This window comes from Heterocephalus glaber, unplaced genomic scaffold (genome assembly GCF_053883595.1).
Source record: "Heterocephalus glaber isolate CG9 unplaced genomic scaffold, H.glaber_assembly_v1.0 deba00001532, whole genome shotgun sequence".
Taxonomy (NCBI): Eukaryota; Metazoa; Chordata; class Mammalia; order Rodentia; family Bathyergidae; genus Heterocephalus; species Heterocephalus glaber.
The window spans coordinates 4,245,274-4,264,004 of record NW_028258330.1 but is presented as its reverse complement, the minus strand read 5'-3'; the positions used below and the strand labels follow the sequence as shown (position 1 = coordinate 4,264,004).

At 45.3% G+C, this 18,731-nt stretch overlaps 1 protein-coding gene across 3 annotated transcripts in view; it reads left to right on the top strand.

The window, feature by feature from the left end:
• The window catches only part of Slc24a3 (solute carrier family 24 member 3), a 487,613-nt gene that overhangs the window by 348,012 nt on the left and 120,870 nt on the right, over positions 1 to 18,731 (top strand). For all 3 annotated transcript variants that reach the window (XM_004840887.4, XM_087188635.1, XM_087188636.1), the window contains one exon: positions 16,408 to 16,482. In XM_004840887.4, the coding sequence (XP_004840944.1) occupies positions 16,408 to 16,482 (75 nt within the window). The remainder of the gene's footprint in view (positions 1 to 16,407; positions 16,483 to 18,731) is intronic.

Genomic DNA, 18,731 nt, shown 5'->3' with positions numbered 1-18,731 from the left:
TCTCTACTTACACCCTTAACTCTAATCCAATAACAAATTCTCTTCCATCCAGTAAGTGTACTGAGAATCATTAACCCTTTGGCCCATGGAAACATGTTTGTAATGGCCACAATAAATTTTTATTCTTTTGGTATAGATGTTCATGTGTTGGCTCCATTAGGGCACTTGCTACTCACACTTACTTTGGGTGTTCCCAAAGTTAAAGGACTTGGATGAAGACAATGGTATGTGTGCTTGGAAATACTTAACTGGTTCTCCCAAAAAAGCAAGTAAACAAAAGCTCTGATTTGTTATATTTGTAAATTTCTAGGATATAAATACTCAAAACGTGGCCAATTTTAAGCTATCAAAGTTACATCAACTGAATTGTAAAACTCCTAACAATTTAATAATTGGGTGCATGATCTGATGCAAGCCTGGCTCCCCCACACCACCAAGTGTAGGTAGCTTATTTGAGGTTTTTCCCAGGAATCAGAAGTGAGAGAGTAAAGAAAATAGGACAAATGGGAAAAAACCAAAAAGGAGGGAATTAGAGATCTGGTTAACAATATGGGCAACTGGACTCAGTCCCACTGTGGATTCTTGGAGAACAGTGTAGATCACAACTTGGAATTGTCCCAGTAGGGGCTGAGAAGGTAGGTTATTGCTTCACTGACTCCTACTTCTGCTATTTTGTGGACAGTTGTCCCTGGGTTGTTAAGCCCTGAGCATGTTCAGACTGCTCTGTGTGGGGGCTGAGGAACATTGCTAGTACTGCTGGGACCTCAGGCCAAAAGCAAGGAGCCACAGAGGAGGTGGGAGGCTGTCTTCAGCTGTCCATTGTCAGATTTGGGCTGAGGTGTACATCTGTTCTACTTAATATGCATTGTTGTTTTAAAACCCTAGATCACCGTAGTCAACAGTATCTCCTATTAGATCCACTGTCAAAGGCATCTGTCTCTACCTGATGCAAATATGCTGAGAAAATGTAACTGAGAAGAGGCACCTTTGTTGTCTGTTAAGCAATGTGTCCTTTATTGGCTGATACCAGCAGATTTAAAGTCTCCATCTGATCAGACCCTAGTGACACACTGACATTTCCTACAGGAACCATGATGTTCAGTCCTCTGTTCAGTTAGTTGACTTTGTTTTTTTTAAGTGAAGGGGAAATTATTCCTTTGTCCATTCCTAAAAAGATAGTAATGTAATGAGTAATAGAATCTAATCAAGCAGTCTCTCCATTCAGGCCGCTTGATGGTTGGAATTATGTGTATTGTGGCACATGAGGGTGGGGGGTGTCTTACAAACCAGCCGATAAGTTGTATTCAGATGTCTTTTTAATCACAGTAGGAACATTTTGCACTCTAACAGCAGTCTACCTTTGTGAGGTATTTCCACTGACTTTTCCTTGCTTGGATATCTGACCTAGTGTTTTTCTGGTTCTGTAAATCAAAGGAAATCTTATCATGACAAATAATAAGACAGTTTCTTATATGCACAAGTCCAGTCTTTCTTGCAGCAAAAGCCAATTGGCCATAGCTCTGTCTTCTCCACTGAGGAAATGTCCCACAGATGTGGAACAGATGGCCCAGATGTAGACAGCAGCTGCTTTTCAGTTGTAATTAACATTGAATCCAGGGGTGGGTTGAATTTACCATTGAGTTGGCCATCCCATTGACCACTGGGGTATCTAAAGTCATGTGTTTATTGGAATGTGAAGCTTGAATTGGATTTCTCTGGATGGGCAACAACTTGTATGAGGCAAAGGGAGAAAAGGAAACCAAGCTCTTTGTCTGGCAAACCATTCCTATGTATCTGCTTCTATGGAAGTGATCTCTGAAGATAGTCAGAGAGAAATAAGCCTGCTGACCTTTTCTTGTGATTTGGTAAAGAAGAGAGTATGAACACTTCACTAAGTCCATTTCTATCCAGTTGGTTCTACTTTTCTAACAAATTGATTAAAATAATAATGACCCTCCCACCAACAATTATGCTATCTAGCAATTACTGAATACACCATTTTAGCTATGTGGCAAGAATTTTGCAAGCATTAGTTTCAAAACAACCATATGAAGTAAATATTATTATTTTTCCAATTTGCAGACAAAACAATAACTAAAGACTTACTGAGGTTTAACTGTTCCCCTGCCTCCCCAAGCTGAGTTATGAACCCAGGTTACCTGATTCCTGCTTCAAAATAAGGCTACCTCATTGCCTCTGCTGCTGTATTCACAGTGGGGAAGAACTGCATGATCAGATAGCAAATTTCTCCCAGTCCTGTTTTATAAGGTGCAAGAGAGAATTGCACAAACTCAAAGATGCCACTGTTTTCCAGCCCCTTACATACTCAAAGGATGCCCTTCTTTTGGTTCTTAGTATGTTCTAGCCCAGCACACCTTTAGATGGCTGCTCAGCTTATTTACAACTCCATTTCTTGCTTTCTCTGAGCCCTGGGGGAGGGACCTCAAAGCATGATTACATTTCACTCCTTCCAGTCCCAGCTCCTAATGTTGGTGTCAACATCTACAAACTCCAGCAAGAGTTGCTCCTTCCCCATTAACCAGGAGAGCATCTCACATTGTTCCTATAAAAGCAGAGAGGGGGGCCAGGGATTTAGTTCAGTGGTTCTACCACCTGCCTCGCAAATGCAAGGTCCTGAGTTCGATCCCCAGTACGGAAAAAAAAAAAAATGCAGAGAGGATTTTTCATAGCACAGTTTGACAGCACCTTTCTCGAGCTCCGATTGATTTTTAAGGGCACACACCAGGTGATCAGGTCACAAAGAGGACACACCAAGACCAAGAGTCATTTCCACTGCCATTTCCCTGGGTTAACCCTGAGTTTCCAGCCAGTCTACATCATCCAGAGGAGAAAGAGCCCATGAGCCAAGCCAAGTTAATTGTCTGACAAGAGTGTTGAATCTCTTCATTAAAAGTCCGTAGTAATCATCTGGTAATTATTTCAATGGATTGTCATTGAAGTGTGAATTCGGAAGTGCTATAATAGGAAGCTTTGGTCTGGCTTGGTTAGCTGTACTAGATCTTAAGTGAGAAAACGAAAGTCAAAGTTGAAACCTCACAGAAGCATGTTAACTTTATTCATTTACAGAGAGCCCCAGACTGGACCCCTGCTCACAGCCATTCAGCTGGTTAGGCCCTGACTTTCATCACCAGGAGGATCCATGTAGCCTGTTACCACTAACATGAATCCCCCACTACTCCAGGAGCATGTGTTGGGGACTAGTTTGGTCCTGTCTGTAGCGTGCATTAGAGACACACAGTTAAGGATATTGTCCCAACCTGAGGAGGTTGCCATGGCTTCCAACTGCTGCCATGCTAGAGTCAGGGCTCCAATCTGCTAGGCCACCCAACCATCACTATAACAAACCAGAACAATGATGCCACTTAGCCTGAGTTTCTACATGACACAAATCCTTCCGTGATTGAACACAGAGTGATCCTCTCCACCGGGAGCAAAAAGACACCTGAAGTAGAAATGAGAAGCATCAGCATCGTCCTGAGCTGGGTGTGGTGACATACACCTGTAATCCCAGCACTCAAAAGGCTGAGGCAGGAGGATCATGAGTACAGGGCTAGCCTAGGCTATATAGCGAAACACTGTCTCAAAAATAAAACAAATAAGGGGCCAGGGATGTAGCTCGATGCTTCCGCCACCTGCCTCAAAAGCGCAAGGTCCCAAGTTCAATCCCTGGTACCAAAAAATAAAAATAAAACAAAACAAAAATCTTCCTGCTATTTGGTATGACCCAGCAATTTCTAGTATATATATTTTAATATATGTTCTGTCCAGCTGAAATTTTAAAATTGAACAGCATCTACTATTTGCCAATGTTAAATAAAATGTTTTACTGTCTAAATATTAAAACTGTAAATTCATTAGTCAAAAGCTGTCTACTTCAGAAGAGTACAAAAGAAACTTGAGAGTAACAGAAAAATGGCGATAAATTTGCAGAATGTTTTTCAGAATGCTATGTTTGTGTGCACAGAAATGAATTACTAAGAACCTTTTATTTCTGTATACACTTTTTTATTAATAGAAGATTTGTTTCATCCTCTTTCCTCCACAGAATAAGTGTTGAGTAAATATTTAGAGAATACGGGTTTGAAGAGGCTCCTGATTATGAGCCTGCTTTGTGTGCACGACTCTCAGGCCAGTCCTGCTCTTGGCTGCTGGCCATGCCTGGCTTCACTTCTACTGTTTGATGTTACCTGGCAGCTGTAGTGCCCATCAGCTCCCAAGGTTGTTTGCAGAGAGAATAACAAGAAAATGACAGGAAGGCAAAGATGCAAACATCTTAATGTCTTTAACTAGCCTGGTATCTTTCAAAGGGACTGTGTTGCACAGTAGCCTTCTCACTCATTGTGCCATGAAAATCCCGAGACTGCTGTGGCCTTCCTTGGAAAGGCTCCAGTTCCTACAGAAGGGTAGGAGGCAGGCCCTTCCCTAGGTTTGAACCAGAGAGTCCTGCCTTTTTGCAGAGTGAGTTTTTGAAACATTAAAGTCCTCCAGGAAAGTTAGCTCCTCCGATTTGTACAACACTTTCTCACAGTAGAAGTCATTGTCCTCATTTTATCCAAAGAACCTGAAACGAACCAGAAGCCCTCAGTGCTGGTAAACAAGCCATCTCCAGTTGTTATACAGAATTTGCAGAACTTCTGGACTATGCCAGCTGGGTTTACAATGAGGGGAAAAGAAGAAGAGTCACCATGAAGTGAGAGAGGAAAAAAGGGAAGAGCAAACCTAGGGAAGCAGGTGAGGTCATGAGACATCTAAAGCCAGGGCCATCATGAGCCACTCCTCCTTTCTTGCTATGAAAGAAAATTAGGGTTAGAACCATGAGCTCTCAATTGGATGGAGATACAAGCAGAGCTGAAGTGCAGCTTGTGCCATTTACTGGCTCTGTCCCTTCGGGCATGTGTTATCTCTGCCTAAGTTTCCATGTCAGAAAAGTAAAGATAACAGGAGTGCTTACCTCATGATGTAGTTAAGAGGATTAAGTTTTAGGAGGTATAAACCCATGATCAATGTTCAACAAATACCAGCAGCAGCATCACCATGGTTATCTTTGTTATCTTCATCATCATCATCATATCACAATCACTATCATCATCACCATCATCATCATCACATGAAACCATTGCTATCACCACCATCACAGTCACCACCATCACCATTACCACCAACATCACCAACACCGTCATCATTATCCTAAAGTTCACCCAGTGGAACCAACAGAGACTTCTGTTCAAGACAGCCTGGACTTGTGCATTTCAATAGCTCTGCATGGCATACAAGACTCTGCCCAAACTGCATATGGCCTGTCCCCCTAGCCTCATCTATCCCTGCTTCCTCAATCACAACGTACACTCCAGCAACAGCGAGTATTTGTAGTTTTCAGCACAAACCATGTTCATTCATGACACCATGCTTTTATTCATGCTGCTCCATTCCCCATTCTTCCCTGACTCGGCTTAATTCCTGTTCATCTTCCCGGACGTGGTGTGTTGGTGACTCCAGTCACCTCACTGTGCTCATCCGTCACTTACTCTGCCATAGTGTTAACAGTACCCACTCTGGTTACCTGTCCAGCAGATATGCCGGTGCTCCATCAGACCCTATGAATCATCTTTGCTGGTTTGCATGTCTATCCAACCACTCTGGTGTGCTTCGCTGCCAATGGATCACACTAGTGACCTTCAAAGAACTCTACTGAGCTGCTGAAACCATTTCTCCAATATGCACTGAGAGTGAAAAGTGCTGGGAATATGCATTTTCTGAGGTGGCCCATAGCCAATGACCAGCTGGTGAAGTAGTGGGAAAACCCAGCTCCTTTTCCTCAAGACAGGTTCTTATCTGGCTTGGATGGAGTCACACAAGCAGGGTTGACATCCAGTTTTTCTGGATGCTCCAGCCCAGGCTGAGGCATCACCTGGCCTCACTCTGCTCCTTCATTTCTTCCCTTTTGTCCTACCTTCCTTGCTACCTCATTGGCCTTCCATTGCATGTGATTCTCACCTGAGGGTCAGTTTTGGGGCATCTAACCACAGTGGCTCCTGGAAAGCAGGTGCCCTTCTTCTTGGATGGCCTCATGTCACCTAAGGAATGATGCCCTTTCTCATTAAACAATATCCTCTTAAATGGGTGGATGGAACAGCTGCTGGGCAGAAGAGAATTCCCCAACTTCTAGCCTAGAGTCTGCCAGGAGTGGGGCCATGTGGTTACAATCAAAGCCTTTGAGGTTGTAAGGCACAGAATTGGATGGATGGTGACTCTGCAGAGGGTATGCTTGCTGCTCCCTCAAACTTCAGTCTACTCACCTGTAAAATGGAGATCCTGTAGCCCAACTCAGAATGTCGGGGTGCAGAGTCCCTCTGTGGGAGGCTCCTGAAGTTCAGGTATGACTCACTCTTTCAGCAGCAGGGAGTTTATTCCTCTTCCCTGCAGTGAGCTGGGAAGGTGTTGGGGACAAAGAAGTGATAAAGGACTCCTGTCTTCATGAATGCATTGCCAAATTAGACCTGAGATAGATTTGTGTCCTTCCTCATCCTTCCACTCCTGGAGCCTTCTGTCCCTCCACCTCCCTTCTCTGTTCTTTCCACCCTGATGTCTTGGTGGTCTTCCCTGCTATCTCCTTTGCCTTCTCCCTCTTCTCTGTCCTACTTTGCATGGGAACACTAGCCTCCAAGGTCAGGGCTCCTGTGTCTGTGCCTCTGGCTTCCCAGCTCACCCAATGGGAGGCAGGACAGGAGGGAAGAAGGCAAGAGGAGAGGAAGGTTGGTTCTTCCTGCTCCCTCCTGGCCCTGCTTCCTGTCTCCTGTGATTGCAGACCTGCTGAGAAGCCCCCTCCCCAGTCAATGCTATGACAATTCTGCTCCTGCTTCTTGTGCCTCAGGCCTAAAGAAAGTAACAGCTCTCCACTGGTGGGAAATTCTAGATGCCTTGACAACCTGCCTTGATTCCCCAAGCCATACTGCAAATCAGCCCTTCATTATCCTCTGCAGTTAGAAAAATTATCTTTGGTTGAACTCTTTTGAATTGTTTCTCTTTGCTTCCTGGACACTTTGGGGAGTGAGTCCTTCTCCTCTATTTTGGACTTGTCCACTGGAGGAGTTCTATAGAGAACATACAGAGGCCTTCCCAGTAGGTTCCTTGGATGCTCTACATGAGAGCCCCTGGTAGTGTTAGGAATGCAGATCCTAGGCCCCTCCCAGATGTGCCAGTTAGGACTTCTGGAAGTGGTGCTGGGGTCTCCATCTGGATGCATTTCCCAGTGATCCAGTGGACATTTTATGCATAGTGACATAGTGACATATATGATCTTTTGTTTACACAGTAGATAAGAGATCTGGTGTCAGGTCTCACAAGTACCTACTTTTGAAGTTTAGTAGTGTGAAGTTTAGTAGTATGAATGACAGTGCAAAGATCTGTGGTTTTGATGGAGAACACTGCCCCAGATCTTGCCAATATGCAATGGCTTCTTGCCTGTGTTTATAGAGGACAGGAGCTGAACTCTAGTTACAAGTTATTGATAACAATGGCACAATGGGGCGACTATAGCTAACAGAGGTGCATAGTACAAGTACATAGTATATCTCAAAATAATTAAAAGGTTGCCTGCCTCACAAGTACAAGGTCCTGAGTTCCATCCCCAATACAAAAAAAAGAAAAAATTAGAAGAGAGGACTTTGAATGTAAAAGTTTAAGGTGATGAATATGCTAATTATCCTCAGGGGATCCTTACCCAATATATACATGCATCATGTTGGGGCTGAGTGGGGCTGTAACTCAGTGGTAGAGCATTTGCCTAGCATGTGGGAGACCCTGGGTTCCATTCCCAGCACAAAAGAAAGGATGAAAGGAAAGAATGAAGGAAGAAAGGAAGGAAGGAAGGGAGGAAGGGAGGGAAAGAAGGAAAGAAAGAAAAGAAATAAAACCAGAACACCACTATAGCAATACATATGTACAAATATTATGTCAATCAATGAATTAATTAATTAATAATAAAAAAACTTGTTGGGAACAAAAATGTAATTTTATCCCCTCCAAATCATCAAGCTGCTCAGTTCTTTCTAACCAGCGGGGATGCTGGGAGCTGCTGGACCCACCCTGAGAGCCGGTCTGCAGGATGAAGGTCTCCACAGCAGGGGAGCTAAAGTCTCAAGCAGACAGTGACAGTTCCCTCCTGAGCTGCCCTGGGCCTGGCTGGGGAGGTGGCTCACCTGGACTCAAACCCCACCTCTGTCACCGGAGTGGCCTGAGCCCAGGTCCTGAACATCCTGTGCCTCTATCCCCACTTGTGAGGCTGGGTAACACCAAGAGTTTCCTCCTGCAGGCCATGAGGGCAGATAGAGGAGGAGGCACTGGCCCATAGGGGAGACCTGTGGCCACTGCAGATCCATGGTTCCCAGACTCCCTCCATTGGTTACAAAGGGAGTTGGAGCTGTCATCCGCCTGGGTGAAGGGAATGACCTCATAGACACAGGAGCCAGGCATGCAGGAAGTGGACAATGTGTGGCAGGCTTTGGGAGTCAGGAGAGTGGAGGGGAAGAGGATGTGAGGGGATCTGGAAGCTTCTTCTTCCACCTGTCTTCCAGGGATGGCAGATCTCTCATTCCCAAGGCTCCAAACGGCGACTCCCGACATGGTAGCTCCAAGAACTCTGGACAGCCATGGATGCAGCTGGGCATCTGTTCTGTTGTTTTGGTGGTGCTGGGGATTGAAGCCTGGGCCTCGAATGTGTCAGGAATTTATCACAGAGCCACATCCCAGCCCACACCTGAGCAATGTGAAACCCCATTAAATAAAATAAGGAAAGAATTCGTGCTCACAGAGCAGGTGCCCTCACATGGACTCCTTTCCTTTAAACTCAAGCCCCTGCAGGACCAACATTTTCAGTTGGCAGTGACCCCAAAGACCTTCACAATCCAACCTTCCAGTGACCATGGCTGGAACTCAGGACAGGGTCCCCTAGACTTAAGAAGGCCGCTTGTTTAGAGTGGCCCATCTCTTCCTCTGCTCATTTCTCTCTTATATTGTCTTGAGCTCTTATAGAAGCGGGCTCTGAGATAAGGACTTGTAGGTGATGTTACTCAGGAGGTGGAAGGAAACATCACTGGGTATAGGAGGTAACTGGGGAAAGGAGCTGCCAGCAAAAGGTGCATGCACAGTGGGTAGAACCCTGGGCTTGTGCATGAAGTGAATCCAGCAGAACACTGTGGCCTCCCCACCCAGAAAGCCAGGGAGCTGGCACTGGCCTGCGGATCTCTGCAGTTCTGGGTGGAGGGAGCCCACCCAGGGTTAATGCCCCAGCACTTCCTGTTGAGAAGAGTCTGACATCAGAAAGTTGGAGGAGCCAGAAATTAATAAGACCTGAAGAATACGGTGGGACAGGGGACACTGATGGCCATTGGCTGCATTCCTCTTCCCTGCGCCCCTCTCAGTCCTCTGTTTCAGAAACCCTGGTCCTGTGATTCTCTTCAGTGACAGAGACCCAGAAGGAGAACCATGAGGCTCCCTGCTCAGTTCCACTCACACCTCCCAGGGCTGTAAGACCCAGAGCCTGTAATGGGAGAAAAGGCTTTTTAAAAAAATACTTTTTAAACAATGCTTTAAAAAGTTTATTTTCCAATCTTTTCTTTTTTTTTTGAGACAGGGTCTTACAGTGCAGATCAGGCTGGCCTTGACCTCACTATGTAGCCAGGCTGGCCTTGAACTCATGATTCTACTGCCTCAGCATCCTGAGTGCTGTGGTTATAGGTGTGTGCCCCCACGCCCAGCTCCAATCTTAATCATACAGTTTCTTGAAACTGTGAAAAAGACATGGTGTGATTGAGATCCCATCCTCTAGGAGATTAGAGCTCTCCCCTCCCAGCCCCAAGTCCTGCAGCCCCTGTCCAGAAATTGCTTCCCTTCCTGGGAGTGGAAGATGGAGTCAGCAGGGCCAATGATGTAGTAAAAGGAGATTATCTGTGAAAACTGCTGACTATAGATGCCACATAAAACACTGGGACTTCATTGGTGCTGCTGACATGCACTTGCCCACACAATTCAGGAGCACTTATGAGTATTGGCTTTCAGGCCAGTCTGTTCTCCTCCATTAAGTCACAGAACACTGTGATTTCTTGTTACCTTGGGTCTTTTTTAGTTTAATCCCCATAACTAAAGTTCTCTAGTTTTATTAGTTCCAATCAACCTTTCACATTGTGTGATGGGACTGTATTTACCTTTCTGAATCTCAGTTCAATAGCCACCTCTTCTAGGAAGCCTTCTTTGACCTTTCTCACTACCTCTGCCCACGAGAGTATCATCTTCTGTGTCCTGTCTTGGTTAGAAAGACAGAGGGCTGTAAGTGGAAATCTCAACTAATGGAGACTGAAAAAATAGGGAGTTCCTTTCTTCACATAATACGAAGTCCAGAGGGAGATGGTTTCAGTATTAGTTTACCTGGAGAACTATGTCCTTGGGTCTTGGTCACCCATAGATGTGGATATGTGTCCTCTTGCTTGTTGTCTTCTGATCATACATTGGCTGCTGCCATTCCATACATCACAACAAGGTAGAGGGAAAGGATGAATTTTAGTTGGATCTGTACTTTATTCTCATTGGCTAACACTGTGTCACATGGCCAGGACTAGTTCTAGGGTGTCTACAAAAGCTGAAGGTGATGTTACTTAGAACAACAGTGGAGTTGTGTCTTCAAGATTTAAAAAAAAAGTGGATGGCTCATGGATAGCGTCTATCACATTACTCTGTCCAGGGATCTTCACATCCTGGGTTAAGGGGAGCCACATATCTTGGGTGCTCCAAAGTGGACCTCAAGTCACTCTCCTTTGTCCAAGGACAGTGTCCTAGACCCTTGCCCCCACCAGTGCATCTAGCTTCAGGTCAACTCCACACATTATTGTTGAGTTAATAGGTAAAGAACTCTTCAAACCCTAAGCCATGCCTGTCTTGGAGTAGAATGGTCTTTGTCTTGGTGGCTTGGGTGTGCCTACCTGAGGCAGGTAGGAGGGGGAACTGAGAAGACAAGAAGGTCTACTTTTCTTCGTGCCTGGTAGTTTTCCGAGCTGGCTCCCTTGGAAGTGCCCCTTCTTTGTAGTTTCACTGTGATGCTTTTGTTGTTTGGGCTGCCTCTGATATCTACAGTCAACATATTTCCACAGTGATATGGGGTAGCAGATGGTCTCACAACCACAGGAAGCAGTAGGGTCTCTGGGTCCAGCTGAATGGCTGAACTTGGACTGGCTTTGGCTGGTTTGAGCTGGGTCATGTTGGAGGGTCAGCTTCTGGTCACCTGATCTCTGGTCACTTCAGCTGGGCTCTGTGCCACACATCTCTACATCCAGCAGGCCAGCCTGGGCATGTCCCCATGGGACATGTGTTGCCATGACGACCGTGTGAGCTGCTGTGCCAAAGCCCCCTTGTCTGCTTGTGCTCATCCCATGCCCTGAAAGCTGCCTAGAAACCACTGGGATCAGTCCACGCTGCGGGCTCCTTAAGGTGGGGGAAGCCACTCAAAGCCACATAATTCACAAGTGTCACATCTCAGACTTCACGTGAGACCTTTCACTAGTCCTAAGCACCCACTGAGGCACCAAGCTGTACCTCCTTCAGCAGCTGCTTGGGCCCAGTCATTGTTACTGAAGCACTTCTTTTGCTAGATGCCAGAGCTGACAACAGCAGCTCCATGAACATTGCTTTCCTGGGAACCCACTCACTTCCTCTAAGTCATTCTGTACAAGTGCCCCAGGACAGGTGGGTTAGGTGTGCAGTGGACACAGCTGCTGTTCTTAAGGAGGAGGGTGGCCAGGTCCATGGGCAGGCAAGTGTGATCAAAAATGTATGTATTACAGTAAAAGACACTGCCATGAGTCCCCCTCAAAATCCTCCCCCTCTCTTTGAACATACTTATCCCACAATTCTTGACACTTTCTGGAGCAGTTCTCGAAATCCTCTTTCCTGAGTATCTTCAGTTGCACTGTTGTGGCTGCCTCAATGTTTGGTACAGGAGATCGAACTCGGGACCTTGCACTTGTGAACCAGGCTCCAGAACCACTGAGATAAATCCCTGGTCCCCAAAACATTTCCTTTTCATGGTCATTTTGACTTTGAGAAAGAGCCAGAAGTCACATGGTGTCAAATCTGGTGAATAAGGTAGATGAGGACAGTGTCATGTTTTTTATGAGCCTGCCTTCCTGTTTGATTGCACTTGGTAGCAACATTAACCATGTTTATAACCAGTAAAGACTCACAAAAGAGGACTTCCAGAAGTGCTTCAGGAAGTGGCAAGAACAATGGGACAAGTGTGTTTGAAGTGAAGGAGAACATTTTGCAGAGGACTCATGACAAAATGTCTTTTACTATAAAACTGTATTTTTTATTTAAATATTCACAGTATATTGTGGCCACCCCTTTCTTGAAAACATGGCTCTTGCTCTGGGCTGCATATAGTCTGTGCCAAAGCAGAGATTCCCTCATGGGAGGCCCTGATGAGTTTCCATGGAGAACCCTCTGTGGTCATGAGACCTGAGCTAAAGTGCCAACCAACCCCTTTCTTCTGTAGACACTACTCAGTCCTTGTGACCAGGATGGGTCCATCATGGCTTGCTTGTCTGCTCCAAGCCTGTGGGGCCTGGATTCCAGGGTGTTTAGGGAAGAAATGCAGCATATGTGGGCCACCCCAGGATTTGGGCTATCTCAGGCATTTTTGAGAATTCAAACCTATCTTGTGTTTTGCAGTGCATCTTATAAAAATGATGATAATAGTAGACTATGAACAGCTGTGAAAAGCAACCCCAAAAGGTGGATGGCTGGTATTCTAAACTGTCCATCCCTCTGCGCAATTAGAGGAGATGGCTCATCAGTAGGTGAGCTAACGATGAAAGAGTGCGGTGGTAGAGTGGCGAGTCAGAAATTACCCGGTGGGGAGAGACAGCTATGTTCTTGACAAGGCCTGGAGAGTCGTGGGATCAAATCTAAGCCCCACCCTCACCCAGTCATGTGTCCCTGGGCAAGTTGCTCCATGCTCTGGGTCAGCTGAGAGATGAGACCCACAGGAGTTGGAAGAATTAAGCAACAGAATCATAAAGTACCCAGAGCAAGCCTGGGATTAGTGACTCAATAAAGAATGGCCAACATTATGATTATCATTAACATCAGTGACATTACCAACCCTCTGGAAACAGGAATGGTGGAATAAGTGTGAAAGTGCCTGACTCTTCAAAATGTCTGTTACAGTTGCACGGATAGTGCCATCAATACCACACTTCCTGTGGCCATCTTAAATTTGGACTTTGTACTTGGTTTTGTTCCTTTGTTCCATTTGTTTGTACAACTTGTTTGTTTGCATTTCCAACGGGAATCTGTTTTCCAGTAAAAGGAAAGAGATTTACAGTGGGGTGTCATAACTACTGTGGCAGCCTGGCTTCTCATGCCAAGAGGGGCACTGCAGCTGGCAAGGAGCCACACTGCTCTACAGGCCTCTGAGGGTCTGCAGCAGTGCCTTGTCAATAGTATCTGATTGACAGTGAGTGTTCCCACTTCTCGTGGCCTTGGGCTGGGTGACGAGTGTGGCTTTCTCCAGATGTCACTGTGGGAAGTACTGAGCATAGCAGATCCATCCCTTTCTCATCGAGACCTGAGCAGTGACACTGGAGTGTTCCATGGATGTTCCAGCCCCAGAATAAGGTCAATACTTAATATGGGAGCACATTCTTGGTGAGATCGCTGATGGACTCCTGCAAGACAGTGGCTATTTCAGAAAGTTGATTGTGTCAGTGACACAGCTTATTTAGGTCTTGGTTAATCCACAGATGTGTAGTTCTGTGTTTCAATTACTGAATTTGGATGTCCTTTCAAGGATAATGCTAAAACCTGTATATTTTTGGATCAGCCAAGCCATAAGGCAAAAGAGGACTTGAGTCCATTCTAATTTGGAAATGTGTTTTCTGGCTTATCCACAAGGGTACAAAACACAGCATTAATTATTTTTAAACTGACATCACAAACAACCCCAGGCAGATGATCTTGTACAGATTATGAATATATCAATCAATACAAATTATTTTTAAGATTGCTCTGCATGCCAAGGCTCCCAGCTCCTGAGAGATAAGTGAGCTATCAAACAGAGCCTTTATCTCTAAGATCTCCATTCACCTACAAAAATTATACAAGAATATGAATTCAGGGTGGAAAAATTAGAAAATATGGATAGCGATTTTAAAATACAGGCAGATTTATCATGAGGAGAAATATGGCTACTATTTTGATAGATGACCTTACAAACTCATATGCAAATATACTTATGTAAGTGAGTGTATGCACATATAAACCTAGACAAGTTAACAAAAAAGAGATAGCCCATATGCTTTTATAACACTTTTTATTTGGCCATGTATTTCTTCATCACTAAATGTGGATTTATATAATCTCCTTTAACAGCGTTTCATGAATCACAGTTTATGTAACCATCCCCTGTGGTACAGTTGGTTAGGTTTTGATAATTTATTACAGACAGCAGTTTGGGAACAAATATACCTATATGCAGATTTGTCTGATGCTTCCACAGAATCAAGTGTTAAAGTGTATACTTGGAATCTTGCAATCTGGTAGAAAAGACAAAACACATACATGTAAAAAGAAAACAACCTCAGAAAAAGGTGGCTGGGAATTAAATTAATGCCACAGTAGAAGGCTTCAGATCATTTCTTGCTTGGGTTGTGATGGGCTTTGTGAAGGTCATTGGTGAGTGACAGAAACTCAACTCAAAACAGCTTAAGTGTCAAAGGCATGTTATTGATCATGAAATTAGAAAGTCAACTTGGTTTCAGACCGAGCTGGGCCTAGGGTTTCATACATATCAGTCAGTGTGTGAGTGTGTGAGTGTATGTGTGTGTGTCAGCTTTGTCTCCTGGCTTGGTTTCTGGCTGTGTGAGCAGCATTCTCAGGCCAGCTTTCTCTCTATAGACCCTCTCTCATAAAGAAAGAGGCTGTCTCCCTACCTTCTCTATTTACCCCTATAAGGCCCCTTAGGCCATCTGCATGAGTCAAGTGCCTGTGCCTTGGGGTGAGGATAAGGGGATGGGACCAAGGGCCCCACTCTGGGGAGCAGTTCTCAACAGAAACAAGTGTGGGAGGTCAGTAATGAAGAGGACATCACTAGCAAGGATGTTAAAAAAGAATCATCCCCAGTAGATGCTTTGGGTTACTAGGCACAGGAAACTCCCGGTGAAACTGGCCTCAACAATTCTGTGGTATGGGAAAAGTCTAGAGGCAGAGTGGACTCTAGCACCATAAGATCAAGGCTCAGTGATGTCATTAAGGGCTCAGGTGCTTTTTGACTCAGTGTCAACTTCATCCCCAAGTTAGATCTCCTTCACTATAACTGCCAGTGGTAATTAGGAACCACAGCTTCCTGTCCACAGCTAGCAGCCCAGGGTCAGAAATGGCTCCCTTTGACAAGGTTGGTTGAATCTTTCCTGCTATCTGATTGGGCAAGCACAGGCCATGTGCTCACCTCTGAACTAGTAGCCATCACCAGTAGGAGTACTACACAATAATAGGCCAGTCACCATTAACTCATGGGAAAAATGGGGTCATCTTCCACATGTGGCATTATGAGTATTTGGATGAACTGGGATCCCTTTAAGAAATACTGAGAAGTGGATATTGGGTGGCCAACCAACAACACTAGAATCCAAAATTTTCTCCACTTCTAGAGAAAGTATGGGATTGAATGAGGTAGAAAGGCCAATACGGCCAGAAGTAGGAGTCCAGAGGGAGGAGAGGTCAGAGCCAAGCAGGATGTGGAAGCAAGTTTACAAAGTCATCCTGCAGGTCCCAGAGAGTAAGAACATTCAGCTGGATGTGTTCATCTATTTATCTTTCTTCCTATCTCTTGTCTTTATCATGCACCAGCCCTGTGCTGCCTTCTGTAGATACAGCAATAATTACAGATTCATATACTCAGAAACTTCTAGCAGAAGAGACTAACAACAGACAGATAAATTTAACATACACTAAAAAATAGGGAAAAAGGCAAGATAAAGGTGGTAGAGAGAAATAGAGGGAAGTTAAGTTGACATTGGAGCAGGGACCTCAGGGGCGTGAGGGAGTGGGCAGCAGGGTCTGGTGAACAGTGTTCTGGGCAGAGGGAACAGCAAGTGCACAGGCCCAAGGCAGCGTCCATAGCACACTTGGGAATGAATGGGTGGCAGGGGCATGGCAGGTACTGAGCAGGAAAGCTGGACTGCAACACATGGACTCTGCAGGCTTCACAAGGACATTGTGCTTACTCTGAGTCAGAGGCTAAGTTCCTGACCACAGAGGACATCACTGAAACAGAAGGTGGCAGAACCCTTACCCCTGGCTCTGCCTGAGTCTAACTAACTCTTCCCTCCTGTCTTCCAGGCCATGTACATGTTCTACGCCCTGGCCATTGTGTGTGATGACTTCTTTGTTCCCTCCTTGGAAAAGATCTGTGAGGTAAGCTCCTCACATTCTGTGCTCTTGTAGGTTCAGCTGCTTCTACAAGGTCTTGGGGTGTCTTAGCCACCAGGCATCTGCACACTGAGAGAGAAAGATGATCTCAGCTCCAAAGCTGCCTCTGTCCACTTAGAGTTTTATGATGCCAGTGGATGGCTGGACGTAGACCTGCAGGCCAGCCTTCCCCACTATATCCAGCCATAAGTGATGCTGCTCCATGGGCCCTTGGGCACTTGGTTCCAGGACCCTTTATGGGGTACCATAGTCCATGGACATCTAAGTCCCATGTATAAGATGGTGTAGTACCTGCAAACAACCTACACATATCCTCCTGTGCACTTTAAATCACCTCCAGGTTACTTATACCAATAGAGTGGAAATGCTACATAGATAGTTCTATTTTCCTTTTGTGGTGCTGAGGATTAGAACCCAGGGCCTTGTACATACTAAGTGAAATGCTTAAACACTGAGCTACATCCCCGGCCCTGTACTGTGTTGTCTAAGGACTAATGACAAAATAAAAATCTATACATGTTCAGTACATATGCAGTTATTTTTCAAATATTTTCCATTCACCTTTGGTGGAACATGCAGGTTCAGCACTCTCAGAGATAGAGGCCCCACTGTACTTGTGTTCTGCTTCCCTGCTTTCTTTTCCTCCTTGTCCTGCCCTTCCTTTCTTATGTCTTCCACCTTCTTCCTCTGTTTCCTTCTGCCCCCACAACCCTCCTTCAGTGACCCGTGGGATGCTAGGGTGAGACCCTCGTTTACCCACACCTCCCAGCCAGCTTCCTCTGTATCACAGAAATGTCCCATGGGAAAGCCCAGAAGACACTGAGATGAGAAACTTGAGCACAGAGGTGAGGAGAGTGTCTGCTTCTCTGTGACATATCATTCCAGCGAATGCAGGGCTGAACAGCACTTCAGTCCCTTTCATCGAAAAATATTCAGCCTATGCAGAGCTCTCTCATTCTCCTGCCTCTTTCATCTCTTTGTAGGTTCTGAAATGTGCTTTCCTTTATGTACAAGCTTTGCATTTGATTTATGTATTTATAATTCAGAATCTTAGTGTTCAGAAGAGTTTTCCCAGACACATTTTCCCACCTGAACCCCAATGTCTTATGCCAGTGATCTTCAAACCTCAAGGCCCTCCTCTCTCCCCCTCCAATTTTGCAGATCTGGGGTGACCACAGAGAAGGGCCAGGGTTTGTGATTCCTCTAAGTTCCTAGGTGATGCTGAGGCTGCTGGTCTGGAAGCCACAGTTAACTTATTGACTTACGCAGCTCTTCCTGCACCCTGGAAGGTGTTGGTTTTCTATGCATATAAATAAATAATCATTGCATGATAACCCCAAAGAGTTCATGGGAGTGAGACCCTCTGTGTGGTGACTGTAGGATAGGGAATGTGAGGTGGTGTCTGAGATACACTATCTACAGGTGTGGAAGCCCCTGTCACAGTGATTCAGCCTAGGATCAGGGTCATCATGTGTCACGGGGGAGGAAGTGTTCAGCACCTGTAATTGGGGTCTGTTGTGACTCTGAAATGCAGGTGTCCCTGAGTGTCCATGAACCATTAGTTCCAGGGCCCTTGTTGATGCCAAAACGTTCAAGTACTCAAGTCCCTTATATAAAATGACCATAGTAATTGCTTGAGAACAACTGTTGAGTAATGCAGATTCCTTTTCCAAATCACCTTTCATAGCTGGAGGTAGAGGCTCATTAGTCTAAAGCAATTACCATGGACATGACTGTGGTAATTGGACATGACTTGCACATACCCTCCTGTGCACACTGAATCTCTCTAGGTGACCTATAATACTGAATACAGTGTGGTGGGTATGTCCTGCTATATTGTTATTGTTCAAAATAACCAGAAAGAATCTGAACATGTTAAGTGTAGACTCAAATTTTTTCTGAATATTTTCCATCTGAAGTTGGTTGAATTCCCCCTTTCCTTTGTGTGAAATGGCAGTCCCTAGGTTTGCACAGCCAGGTCACATTGCAGAACATGTGAAGGTGTCCAGAGAAATCCTGTGAGGTAAACAGATGGATTCGGCTGCCCTGAAGCAAAGGAGGGAGAGGGGCACTTTCGGGACAGCAGCATGGGCACCAATCAGGAAGAAGAAGCGCTTGAAACTCCTAAGGATGGGAGGTAGCAGCTTCAGGCTGGGCAGAGGCTTATGAAGGAAAGATGAAGTTGGATAGAGAGGGAAGGAAGCTTCAGGGAGGTTTCCAGGGCAACAGCATGA